Source organism: Bombus affinis, chromosome 7 (assembly GCF_024516045.1).
Source record: "Bombus affinis isolate iyBomAffi1 chromosome 7, iyBomAffi1.2, whole genome shotgun sequence".
In the NCBI taxonomy this organism is placed as follows: domain Eukaryota; kingdom Metazoa; phylum Arthropoda; class Insecta; order Hymenoptera; family Apidae; genus Bombus; species Bombus affinis.
This window is the reverse complement of record NC_066350.1, coordinates 14,959,505-14,973,501: the sequence shown is the minus strand read 5'-3', so window position 1 is coordinate 14,973,501 and position 13,997 is coordinate 14,959,505. Positions and strand designations below refer to the sequence as shown.

The window sequence follows — 13,997 nt, the reverse complement described above, 5'->3', positions numbered from 1 at the left end:
TGGTATATTCCTTCTATTCCAATGATCGTATATTCACGGACGACTACTTTTTCTAACGCGTGTTCAATTTGTCAATTTATTAATTTAAAAGAATTTCGCAATCTCAAAATTAGTAATTTTCATAGATACAAAGTAACAAGAGATATCGTTAGAAAAGATCAAATGAAAATTGCATCAGTCCTTTGACGCGCGATTAAATTAATAGAAATTTTCCATAAAGATTTCATTGAATTTCGCACAAATTTCCATACACTGAGAGATGAAAAAAAAAACATCATATGCCAACAGGAAATGAAAATATTTTTAATAAATAAATTGTTACTCTGAATTCCCGACGTGAAACAAGGCTTCTGTTTCCCATGTCAAAATGTACAAAGGATTAACAATCTATGCCTTTCATAAAAATATTTTAATTTCAAAATAACATACGTTGTTTCCTTTTTTCATCGCTCGGAGTGTACGAAGGAGATTGGTGGCGTGCATATGTCACGTCGTACTTTTCCCATGTCAAACTATACAGTGACGTGTTTTGAATGTCATTTGACGCCAAAGGTTGATTAAATACACGTCGTTCCAGAGAACTAACACGCGTTCAAAAGTTTTACTTGAAAAGACATTTTACGCACAACGGCTTAATACAATAAAATGAAATCGCATTAGCGATTGCTGGCCAGTCATTTCCACTTTTGTCGCCCGTCCGTTATTATTAAAAACGAATTTCTACCCTGTTCGCAATTTACATTAATACAGAAGCCAAGGTACAACGTCAAGTAGAAGTTAAATTACCGAAAAACCACATCTACTGACTCAGCGACTTTTATCCTGGTAGTCATTAAGTTATATATCGATTACAGTCAAATTACTGTTAACTGTAGTGACATTAATAGCAGTCAATGGTGGCAGTTTGTAGCGGCAATCGATACAGCGCAGGGCTGCGAACAACTAGCGTTAGGAATGTGGACCTGATTTATTCAGGATTTCAGATTGCCCTCAATTTACGATACGGGCAACACATCCGCTATTTTTTGGAAAGTTGGAATTTCCCACGTTGCGCTCGACAGTAAACCACGCGTCATGAATCTTGACTCGATGAGAATTCGACGATAAACCAACGGGACGTTACGCATCCTCGACCAGATACGCACAAGACGCACCAGATGCAGGATGCCCGCGACAATTTTATAGTCACAGGATTGGACAGAAACGAATTCTCTCTTCGCAGGAAACGTTGATGAAAACACACCCCCTACACGGACAGTTGGAATATAAACACACCAGGCGCTTCAAGAGAAAGGAGACTCATCGCACACTCGCCTATGTTTAAACTCTACTACTTACATTTCATACTCTTCCGTTTATACCAAACAGTTCAAATAAACATACTAAGCCCAAGCTTACTAGAAATCTTTAAAATTTACCTTCACCTTGAGCGTTAATATCGTTCAAGGTTCGCGATCTCAATCGAACAGTTGCAATCTGACTGATCGCCACCTAAGTTCATAGGTCGCGACACTTATACGAATAAAATAATATTTAGTAACGATAGAAACGTGATGTGACAATAAACTATAGAGAACAGCACCTCCCTTGCCCCTATGCAGTCTCGTTGGTCATTACCATACTTTAGGAGCGAAAAGGCTATACCAAAATGTAGTATTTGTAGGGCGTCGATTTTTATACGATGTGCGTGGCTAGTATCTTTGTTTCTGTGGCGGCACTCGACAAGTCAAATACCACCACTCGACACTAACTAGCGTCGAACGACGGCAGCGCAATGGTTAGCGGCTTGGGTTACGAACGTTCGAATCCCGGTGACCGGAGTCCGATTTTTCTTCCACGCACCAAAAACGGAAAAGGAATCAGCAGTACCCCGGCAGCGACATCTATAGCCAGCAACAACTATCACGGATGACATATACCCACCTCATTTCAAACATTTCTACGAGGAACATCATTATTGTAGCAATTGCAAATTTTCACTGTTTTTAGCGTTTGCTACTTACGCAACTCTGGTATGTAAAAATATTCAAAAAGGCAATGCGAATGTTCGAATATTTATTTTATAAACAAAAGCTATTACAATTAAATGTAATTTTAATAATTTCCACGTAAATGAAGTTGATCGAGTACATCAAGTCATTTACAGATACGCAAAGAGGGTATCCAAAGATATTTCAGCGTGTATAGTAAAAAAGTGTTTTTAAGGGATGTAGGGATAACTCGTAAACCGTACATTTTCCAAACAAATTTTTAAGCAATTCGATAACGCAATTAAACAATGAACCTTTTTCAGATATCCTTCACGATTCTTGAGATATTTCACGAGAAAATAAATTTTCAACCGAATTATGAACATCAAGGAAAAATGGGACTGTATTACGGATGAAATATTTTACTTGTACACAAAGTTCCATTGTTTTTCGAATTTCCCAGCTGCCTAACCTTCCTTGTGAGTGGCACGCGCCTGCGGCCTGAGGCCTGCGCTCTTTCATCCTTGGCCCGCTCAAGGTTTTTCACCCTCTCGGACGCATTTCGAAAGACGAAGGGACTGGAGCCCGCGGATGCAGGTTCGATACGAGGCTTCTCTCTTCCAAGCTCGACCTAGTGACCCAGTTTTTACTCGCGTTGCCGTGCGCCACTCGCGAGGGCCGTGCCACGCATTAATTTTCCATTTCTGCGATTCGAGCGTGGCCCGAGGCTGAAACGGACCTGCACAAACAAAACTCGCCGACCATGTGACCAACGTCGCGCCATTACTTTCCGTCGAATTAACGCAAACGACCGAGTATGTTTGAAGAGTGCGGCCAATGCGGTTTCCATAGGATTCGATCCACCTTCTTTCCTTCTTTTGCCTCTTCTTCTTTCTTGCTTTTGCGAATTTGTTTACAGAAGGTGTTTGCTTCCGGTAGTTTCTGATGCGTGTGGTTCGAATGTTTGAGGCTGAGGTTTCAGTTAGCTTTGGTTATTTGAGTTGTTTTGGTTTGGCAGAAGCAAATTTTGGCGAAGCTTGTACGTTCGACTCATTAGCTGCTCTATGATCTACGTTTGAGGATCATGGGAGGAAATTTGTATTTTACAGTATAACTTGATTAAAGGATAAATGCGCTTAATATTTTAGAAAGGTGCGTTGATTCAAATCATTGAAAATTAATTAGGATTATATAATAATTGGGGGAGGGGCGGAGGAAAAGAGTCTTGAGGAAAAGAAGTTGATAATTAATAGATGAGTCTCTTCAGGGTCGTGTTTATCTAGGTCAAAAAAAAGGTAATTTCATTCACAATGACCAATTCGTTGTATCTCCTATAGGGAAACTGTACTTATCTTAAGGAAAATTAAATATATATTATGTATCAGTCTCCCTGGAGTAATGAAATATTGTAAAATTAGATATTACGTATAGTTATAAAATATAGCTCTGTCTATACTAGTTACACGAATCTATATTCACGAGTCAATCAGGCAGAAGAAATAATAATACTTAAATCTTATCTTCGATTCTATTTTTAGCTCCAATTTGTAAAAGATTATCAGATACAGATTATGTCTTTCATCCTGCTCGTCGGTATACATAGCCAGAAAAGAAATCACGAAAGAAAGAATTAAACGCAGAAAAGGAAGCAATAATGAATTCGAAAAGGTAGATGGAGTCAGGTTAATTGACGCGACGCTTGCAATTCCCTTGTAAAATAGAAATACACCCATTAACGTAGTTCTATCGGATGCTAGTTTCGCACGTGCGCACCGTTTAACAGCGACGAAGATTTACGAGCAGGAAATGAAATCTTCGACGAGACGTTTAAGAGGATTGCGAAGAGAAACGTCTTACTTTAAATTTTCGAAACGTCGGATAAGTGCAGGCCGGCGACGTACTCTGAGAATATCGTGGAAAGTTCGTCGAACATCGTGCATGCTCTATACCATAAGCTCGATGCAAACTTTTCATCTCGATGCATAATTGAACACGACTCTGCCTCGAATTTCCATGCAGACCCATATCATACGCTGACGAGTATTCAACGCCTTCTTCGTTAAACCGAGTATCCGTCAAACGTGCATTCTTAATCCTCGAACAGTACAGTGGGCTGCTGTATTCTCTACTCATTTTTGTTTTATCTATGATTGCTCCCTATTATATATGCTTCCTGTATATTTATTTCCTTTTTGTGATGTAACATCAACTAAGAATATTCGTAGGTTTGCAGCTGTTTGATACGGTCGTTACATCAACACTGAAACCACCGATTCATAACGTATAAAATATATGATATAAACATAGCTACTTCAAATTAAAGCAACATTATGAAAATAGATGTAGTATCGTGGACAAAAGGCCTAAGATATCTGCCGAATCGTAAACAATGTCGTGAGAGCCGCGGCATCGTCGGGTACATCAATGTGTCGTCGATCCTTTTTAAGTGGATAGTTTCGTGGAAAGGGCCCGCGTGACCCTGGCCACGGGCGTTTCGGGACACGTGTCTCGAACGGCGGGAAAAGACAAAGAGACGTTAAAGTCAGTATTAGTTGAGAAGCCGGAGAGAACGGATGCAAAAGGTGTGCAGAGTGTGAATTGAGAAGCGAGAGCGAGCGAGTGTAGAAGCCGAAGAGTGTGAATCGGGAAGTCGAAAGCCGCGTCTGAAAATAAGACGTACGACAGCATTGTAATTATTTCGTTGCTTCGAATATTATTAATTAAATCAAAACATCATTACTTGTCCTTTCCTCTAAGACCCATTAAGATACTACATAGATAAGTATATATAATCATGTTTCTGTCGATAAGTCTCGATAATTTTGCTTAGACGCTTGAACGTCGCTACCAGTTGAGAAAACGAAAGCCTGGTATTTAGCGTTAATTTCCTAGGGCAGTGAAACGCTAAGGGAATTCTCAGGAGACAAATTTGAAAAATGATAAAAATGGTGAAGATATGATGGAGAAAGAGGCGGAGAGTTTAAAGCAAAAGATCATTAATAACGGAACCATTCAGACATTTACCTCTATTGAACGCAATGGAATAGCGAATTTTCTTTGATACACCAATATTACTCTGCACGATTACAGACGCTCGTAATCATTCTCGGTTATTTGTCGTCCGTGAATGCTACGTATCTCAACCGAGACAAATTTGCATTCACAAATACCCGGAAACGTTTGCAAAGCTTTGCCACAGATATAGTTGAATAAACATATTTTTCCGCATAAATACCTATTCGCAAGCATAAAATAGTATATCAAGTATCAATCTCCAAGCACGCACAAGTGCAAATAAACGCCAAATTTTCTTTGAAATATCGAAATTACTCCGAAAATTCGCAAATGTGCGCAATAATCGTTCGCGGCTCTATTTATCGTCCATCTACGCTTCGCGTCCCAACCGAAAAGCAAATACATGTTCGCAAACGTTAGCAAACATTTTACGCGACCAACGGATATCCAACTTATGAGAGGAAGTACAACATGTCGCGTGGTCGACGAATTCGCGTTCGTCGAACATCGAACGATGAAACGAAATCTCGTTAAACGAGTATTTAATCCTTCGATGGCCTTATAATCACTCGAACCTAGCACATGCTCGCGATCAGTTCTACGAGATTACATAGGGGTGGTGGAGAGGGACCCTTATGCACAACATAATTTGCAATGTGACGCAAACAGCTTCTGCGTGGAAACTGGGTCAGCTGGAAGCGCAGCAATTTAGACGCATCGAGAAAAAAAAAGGAAAGTGAAAATTAAATAGTCTATGCGTTTTTAAGCTGATAAGGGAGTTACTAGTGGGTCGACCATTGGAGGGTCGGAATTTTCTCAACTATTTTCATCCTATCTTTCCTTTCGCGACAATTATTCAGGTGTGGTTTCGTTTGAACAAAAATTTGAATCGTTGTTTAACTGTATTACGGTAGTAGAATTTATAAAGCTGACTCAATTTTGCGGTGACTTAATGAGGTGTGTCTTTGACGTTGTTGAACATTTAATAGAAGTGACCTTGGTGTTTCAGTGTTTCTTCAAAGATTTATCACAAAGTCTATATTCGCTTGATTAAAACCAGCAATATTACAATTGCACTTGTAGTTACGTATATTATGGTGTTCCTCTATTACATCTTCGTTGTCTATTATTTCCAATTCTACTAATAATTCTCGAAATAATACTGAACTTTCAAAACATTATTCCATTCCCTCCTTTCGTTCGCATATTAACCATCTATTACTTCCAATTCTACGAATAATACTCTGGGTGAACTGAGAAAATATTCCACACCGAACCTTCGATACAATTTATAATAATTTCCAATCCATTTTTTCGTACATAAATAAATCTTCTGTTACATCAACAATTACGATTCTATTAACTCAATTTTGTGAACGTACATATAGATCATATTTTCGATGTTATTGAATTTTCATCCCTTTCTATCTATACAAATTAATCGTCTGTTATTTCGAATTCTACAAACAGTACTATAAATCAATGCAGACAATATTATAAACCAAATTGACGCTAATGATTCTATTGTTACTGCAACCACTTTAAAATAAATCTATACGAAAGAAAATATTATAAACCAAACTTCCAGTGCACTTGGATTTCCAACTCGTTGTTTAGTTGCCTTAATTAATCGTTCGTTACTTTCTTTAAAAAAATCGGAATAATCATTATTCCGTCTTAATCTTATTATTCGATGATATCATCAGTCTATAAATAATTTAAATGTGAACAATAATTTCCACAAAACAATTTGTTCCTTCTTTGAAGATCTATTTTAGAAAGAAACGACTCAAGCTATCCTGTAATTTTGATTATTCTATTCCAAGTAGGTTTTGTATTACATTGTCGTATAATTTTCTTGCTACAAACTGTTACACTGAATTTTCTTCATTTTTTTAGTGAAATCCATCCGTAATTGGTCGAAGAGTAAATTTCTGACCACGTTTAATCCAAGAAAAATTTTTAAAGCTACGCAAAAGTTCTGTTCTTTACTCTGTTTTCAATGTCAGCGCGATATTCGACGGAACGGAAGGAAAGATGAATAATTTTCGCATGCCACTTACGAAAAAATGGAAAGATCGTTTCCGGCATCGGCGCTATTTACTTAAACGTTACCGCGTGTGGTTAGACAAAGGAATAAGCGTTCAGGATATTTCAAGTGAACCAGACAGTAGGGAAAATACAAAGATTTGATAAAGAAACTTTTATTCGTGTCGGATCTCCTGTTATCGGGTTTCAGGAAAGCTGTACATTAAATGCATTTTTTTATCTTTGTTCCGAATTCTCATTCAAATGTCGTACTGTGGAACGTGACAATGTGGACAAATTGTCCAGACAATGTGAATGTGGCAAACGTCGCTTGCAAACGTACAAACGTAGCCTACACCTGATCTGCGAACGTGAACAGCGAACGTGAACTGCGAACGTGTGCTACGAACGTGCGGGCCTGCGAACGTAGCCAGCGAATTTTGATTTTTGTGCCGAACCCTCGTTCAAATGCCGCATTGTGCAACGTGACAATTAACTAACAGTTGAAGTGGATTAAAAAAAAAAAGAGTCGCTGTACCATATGAAAGAGCTGGTTCTTGCACACACACATACGTCATACGGCACGATCGATCCCTGTGCTCGTTCTTGTGCAGATGCAAAGTGTCGTGAAAGCGCGTTTCGAGAAAAGGTAAAATGCAATTACCCCAGGCCACGATATCTGACTGGCGGCTCTCCGTGAGGCAATATCTCGATAAAGCCTCGAAAGCAATTGCTAGTGTTCTTCCCGCGGCCTGGGAAAAGAATCGAAAGCTCGGATCGTGGAAACATCGCTCAACAGAATGGCTTGCGCGGGATAGAAACGAAAAACAACGGGCAGAGAACGTGGAAAACGTTTCCCGGGGCATGCAATCTGCAATTTCTCATTAATATCAATCACGTCAAATCTACAATTAATGCGATTTCAATCGTTCGCTATTAATTTTGATTTTTAAATAATTTCGCTCTCGCTTTATTTTTATCGGTTCAATATCGTTTTCATCGGTTTTCTATGCTTATCTCTTCGTTATTTTGCACTTGTTGGTAATCTTAATTATTTGATGTTGTAAATATACACTTAATTAATTATTCGATCAAGTACTTTATTAACGCTATTGTTCAATCGTTTGCTTTTTTTTCTCCTGTTTATCTTTCTCTCATTTCTGAAGGATTTATTGGCGGTTCTATACGCCTGTTTTATTAAATTAATCATCTTTTAATCGTTCTCTGAATCATTTTCGATCGAATCGTATTTTTTTAGCATTCGAAAAATTTTTGCAATTTGAGGAACATGTGAAAGAATCATTACTGCGTGATCTGTATGATTTCTTGTCTCAATTATATACATCGATGATTTCTCCAAAACATTAAACTTCTTCCCTCGAGTGAAACTAAGATAAGATTGAAACGTAAAAAGTTTGAGGAACGCAGCAGAATTAATTAAGACTAGGATTAATAGCTCGATTTCGATCAACATTTTTTCTTATCTCTTTGCTTTTCTTCTTCTCTCGTCTGTTTCAGTTTTGTTTTTTTTTTTTTTCTTTTTTTTTAGGGAATTATATATTAATTTTAAACATCCGACTTTGATGATTATCCGAGAGTGGCAGAACACGTTTGCTCCGAGATGCCATTAAGGTTTTAGCTTACAATTTCGTGCATTTTAATGAGCAATAAAATTTCCTGGTTAAAAAAAGCTCCATAAACGACCGTTAATTTGATTTCTAGTTTCAACAATTTTACCCGTCGTTGAACGCGATCCTTCGTTCCCAATTCGAGTTTGCAAGTTCGAATTGCTAATTAAAAGGTGTATCGCGAAGTTTATGGCTTAGCTATGGGTCAATCAACTAGTTGTCTTCGCGAAGTTACCTTCGAGAAACAACACAGATTCTCGCCATTCGTTTATCCACAAACAATATAATTCTGTCTTTAGCATATATTTAGCATATATTTGTTTGCTTATGAGAAGAAAAATTAGAACGGATCGCAGCTTTTTATTTCAACATTTTATTCAAACATTCTGAATTTCTAACATTATTCAAAATAATGTTACTTTCGTTTTATCGCAAGCATAATTTGAGTGCATTTTTTAATTGCTGTAAACCAGTTTTCAAAAAGTGCTCACCCGTTTCAAAGCTTATTGGGTAACGTTGCAAAAGTAGCAGAATATAATATAATAAACAGACCGCGGATTATTATGTTTTTGCAAGGAAATGCGCGAGACTGTGCAGAGTATACGCGATATTTAAAAAGGTATAAAATTTCTAACGTAAAGTTCTCGTTATAACATCTAAAGCGAAACAAACCCTTACTCGGGTTTCGCTACTTCGGTATTCATGCAAATATAAATTTTCCATAACAATCCACCGTCTAATAATGCAATTACTTTCTTAATAATAAAATTAGTAACCAACAATTATTATAAATAAATCGAAGTGATAAATAGAAATCAAATTTTCAAAATCTGGGAATACCTTCTGGGGGTAACTTTCAAACAGCACGACGTTAAAGATAGCGAAAAGATCTATAAAAATATTACGCTCGATTATGTATGCACACGATTTCCCATCGATTGTCGCGAGTTTAACGCGAAAACCTCCTAAATACGACCGTACCACGAATAATATGTAGAATCCTCGTCAAATCCACGGTATGCTATTGCGAGACTTGTTTACACGATATAAACCTCTGGTAAATCGAGTGACACGCACATGAGCACAATGTATAATAACATGTATAATCACGATATTCCTCAGCCACTGTGATAACATTACGGCGGTTACGTTATATCTCTACGTTCCTACGTTTCGATGTGAATAATAACGCTTCGAGAACTGGCGAAAAGAAATTTCATCGGTTACGAGAATTAGCTGAGACGAATATCTTTTAAACACACGCTGATCGATGAAAAAGAGCGACAAAGTGTAGTAACTTTGATCATATTGATAGCATGTACTTTAATCAAGATTGTCAATATCAATCAACAAGTAAATATAAAGATAAGAAATGATATTTCTATTTTTGTTTGAGTTTCATTTTTAAAAGAAAAACATAACTAAATATATTGCAATTGTAAGGAGAGAGTTTGAGTTTCCAGCAATTTAAATAGAAAACTATGTTTTCTTCCAAACACACTGTAAATTTATAGTTACGTGTATCGGTAGTAAACACTTCCGTTGAATTTAGAACATACGCCTCTTTTTCGTTAAATTCGAGTTTGAGTTTGAGCTTCGAAATTGGATGCAACAACGAAAGACACTTTTTTCATTTTCCAAGAAACTTTCCTAACGATATCACGCGTTACACGTTTTTTTAATCGAACCGTATGTATATCGTTGCCTAGGTTCTCGTAAAACAAAAAATTATATAAAGTCAACAAACATAATAACCATCAACGTCGATGTGTACAAAATGAAGCTGCCTCCTTGCAATTTCTTCAGTCGTTAAGTAAAAAAAAAAAAAAAAAAAAAATCGTAGCCAGTTTATACAAGGATAAATGTCTTTCGCAACAAAAGCTAATAAAATCGTAGCAGCTTGATGAAAAGCTCCATTGTGTCCTAAGAAAACATTTACGACCGCGATTCCCGCGTACGAATTTTATGATTGTTTCTCATGCGTCCATTTCGCGAATATTCGTCGCAAATCGTGAGTCGTACGTTCGTGGGCTGCTTTGAGGAAAAGCAGCATAAATTTTCTAGCTTTCGACGGGGCAACTCAAGCAGACGATAAATAGACTGCTTAATTCTTATTCATAGGAGCTGTTAATGTCTTGTTTCGTACAAAACACCCTTAATATCCGTCATTCCGGAAGTAGATGCTGGGTTCTACGATATCGTTTTAATTGTAGTCTCTAAATTATACGTTTAAGTGAAAGATGCATGAAAAGCGAACGCTGCGGCTGTATATTTTCCACGTGAAAACCGAAGGTAATTGCGATTCATTGTTGCTATCTAATCGAATATCTTACCTGCGATATACAATGTGAAAATTGAAGCCATATTTCGATTAATTTTATTAGGTCGCTTTACAAGTAACGTAATTTTTCTGGTGACCGAAATTCGATGAAACTCGTCGCGATAAAAGTTTTACAGCAGAATAGATGTTACAGTGATATAGTTCCACGTAATATATGTATATTATATATGTACATATAAATTCTTCGTTATTTTGACCCAGAAAATATTCAAATAAAGCAAGTGTAAATTTTGTTCTTTATTCTTTACTCATTTTACAGCGTTTCGTAATCCTGCTACGGCTCTTGAACTTCTATATTCCAATTTTGCTCTCGTTTAATCAAGAACACTTTTAAACCCTTAAGGGAAAATTTAATATAAGATTAAATCGAGTAAGAAACAATGCAGAGCACGAAATAACACAAATAGCAATGCTATATTAATCAACTAATCTAAACTCTGTCTGTAACGCTAGTTAGAAATAAATTACCATCCTCCTATCGGTAATTAAACTTTTATCCGATAGTCGTCTGTTACATAATGAGCTCGTGCTATCGTTAATGATCTCGAACGACGTATCAGCCAACGATAATAGAACCAACAGCCGACCAACGGCTACGAACGAATTCCGCTTTGCCCGATATCTTTCGTTCTTTGTAATAATAAAAAAAAGCATACATATGCTTTTGACAAAGTTAATATTGAGACGAAAAGGTGATTACTCGTATATACCTATATCTATTTTCAACATACCGTTTCAATTTGTATAATTTACATCTGTTAAAATCTGTAAGTATACGTTAGAAAGCGAACAGGTGTAATCTTAATTAATAAGATTAATTAATTAAATTAAATAAGATTAATTGCTAGGAAATTGAAAGCAATTTGAAAGCAGGAGTCGTTAGAAAAGCCAACAAAGAAAGGAAGTCGCGAAGAAACGCGAGCCGAAGAAACGTGAAACGCAAAGTGAGCCATCGAGAACATGGCAAAAGATCGAAAATAACGTGATTATAACGCAATGGCAACGGAAATTAAAAGCTACGTCACCGGAGAATAAAAGCACCAAGAATAAAGAAATAACAGGCGAAAGAAAGAATTTCGCGGTCGTTGTACTTACGAGATAGAGGAAGCCCCATTGATTTTAATAGCTGGAACGTTTCGCAAGAACGTTTTCCCTAGGGTACACCAACGAGAGACGATCATTCCGACTGGTCGATGAATTAATATTCGTGCAACGACGCCGATAAGGGGAGGTGACCGACCTTTTATATTTACGACGGATGCGCACGCATCGGAAAACACGCATTATGCGTGTTTCGTTGGATGATGACCGATTGAAATCGTACGCGAGACCTTGATCATGAATTTCGTCGACTAACTTATGAAGAGTCGACGTTATATTTCCAATTTCTCCTCGCTAATTCACGTTACCGAGTTCTGCTTTCTTCGACGTTGTAATTGGAAAAAGATGACCAATGACTGGATTAATACATTTTTTGTCGTTATTTCGTCTATCGATTAGATTCTACACTTTTACGAAGTTTGGAGAAATTGAAATATTTGTAGCAGCACGATTGAACGCACTGCCTTTTTCTTTTTTTGGAGGAATAGACATTTTTCTTTCTGTATATTTTATGTCTATTATTAATAAATCAGTGTTTATGATTCTAGAAAATCGTCAACGCTTCGATAAAACAATATAAGATGAGATAAACTCTCTGGATAATTTTCCGTTTCCGCGTTGTTTCATTGGTTCGTGTTTATTAGATTAAAATGAAATAGAATGTAATAAAATAATAAGCTTGGGTAAAGTATCGTTGTTATGTAACTGACTTAATTCCGATGAATCGAGAGATTAATTGCAAATGCGAACAAATAGAAGAATGATTTAGCAATTAAAATAAATAGCAAATAAATTTGTTTCAAATTTCACGAATCGAAAACCAGTAAACGTTCGACTGATTTTCTCGCGTCTCGTTCAAAGTTCAGCCAGATCGAAGATGTAGTTTCGGAAGTTCGAGATAAATATCGATTTTATCTCAAAAGTTTAAAGGAAGCAGCTATCTTCATTTTCTTCTTCGAATAAAAGGAATATTGGCTTTCTCGCTGATAAATGTGTACACGTCATTCCAACTACGAAATCCGTGACCACATTTGTTTTGCGTCGATTGCCAAGAAGAGAAAACCTGTCCCGACCGAGAACCTACAGCGAACTCCATTTTAGAATTTATGGAGTCGAATTGTAAGACTGCAGAATTCCGTTCGAGCGAAATCCAGACCTTTGTATTGTAAGTAGCAAGTCACTGGCAAAAATACATCAACTCACAGTCTTATAAATCTCGATTAATAAATTTGTTTTGCCAAGAAGACAAAATGCTTTCATCGCGATCTGGCAAAAATGGAAACAATCGGACGACACTCTTGAAAAGAACTTGATCGATGGAATTATTTTACTTCCACAATCGGAAAGTTAAAAAGCTTGAATTTTCGTATTTGTATTTCGTCCTAAATTGAATAAAATATACAAAGGTGTATTATCAAAATTACAGAAAGATATTTCTCAACAACTAATCCCCCGTTAAAAACAATCTCCCGACAAGAATAATTTCAATTTCGTGTTATAATTCTATTTTAATGCAAACTCGAGAAACTTAAATCAAAACCAATGAAACCTGGATGTTGGTAAGGTTACTTCGTTAGATTAAATAAAAGATGGAAATTATTCAAGATATTGCCAGCACGATCAAATCATTCGAAAGAGATTGCGAATTTATATGAAACAGATTTCGATTATAATCTCATTTTACCTGCAAAGTTAAGAGATTTAATTCGGTAGAATTGTACTCGTAAGCTAAATTTGTCGTATTCCTACCTCGTTCAAACGTAAATACGTCGTCGAAAATAAGACGCGAAAGAGTATTTTATCAAAATTACTCAAAGATACTTTCAACGTAACCAATCTGTTGAAAATAGATTGCAAAGGGGGAACAATTTCGATTTCGATTTCGATGTAAACGAACGTGACGACCATATTTAC

The 13,997-nt window shown here is 36.7% G+C and overlaps 1 protein-coding gene across 3 annotated transcripts in view; it reads right to left on the bottom strand.

Annotated features, from left to right (window-relative positions):
- The window catches only part of LOC126918443 (ubiquitin-conjugating enzyme E2 H), a 52,025-nt gene that overhangs the window by 17,008 nt on the left and 21,020 nt on the right, over nucleotides 1-13,997 (bottom strand). Inside the window, exon 1 of one of the 3 annotated variants that reach the window (XM_050726348.1) lies at nucleotides 12,078-12,205. The exons of the other annotated variants lie outside the window; for them this stretch is intronic. Coding sequence (XP_050582305.1) covers nucleotides 12,078-12,096 — 19 coding nt within the window. The 5' untranslated portion in view covers nucleotides 12,097-12,205. Of the gene's footprint in view, nucleotides 1-12,077; nucleotides 12,206-13,997 lie in introns of those variants that run through there. 3 annotated transcript variants of the gene reach the window in all.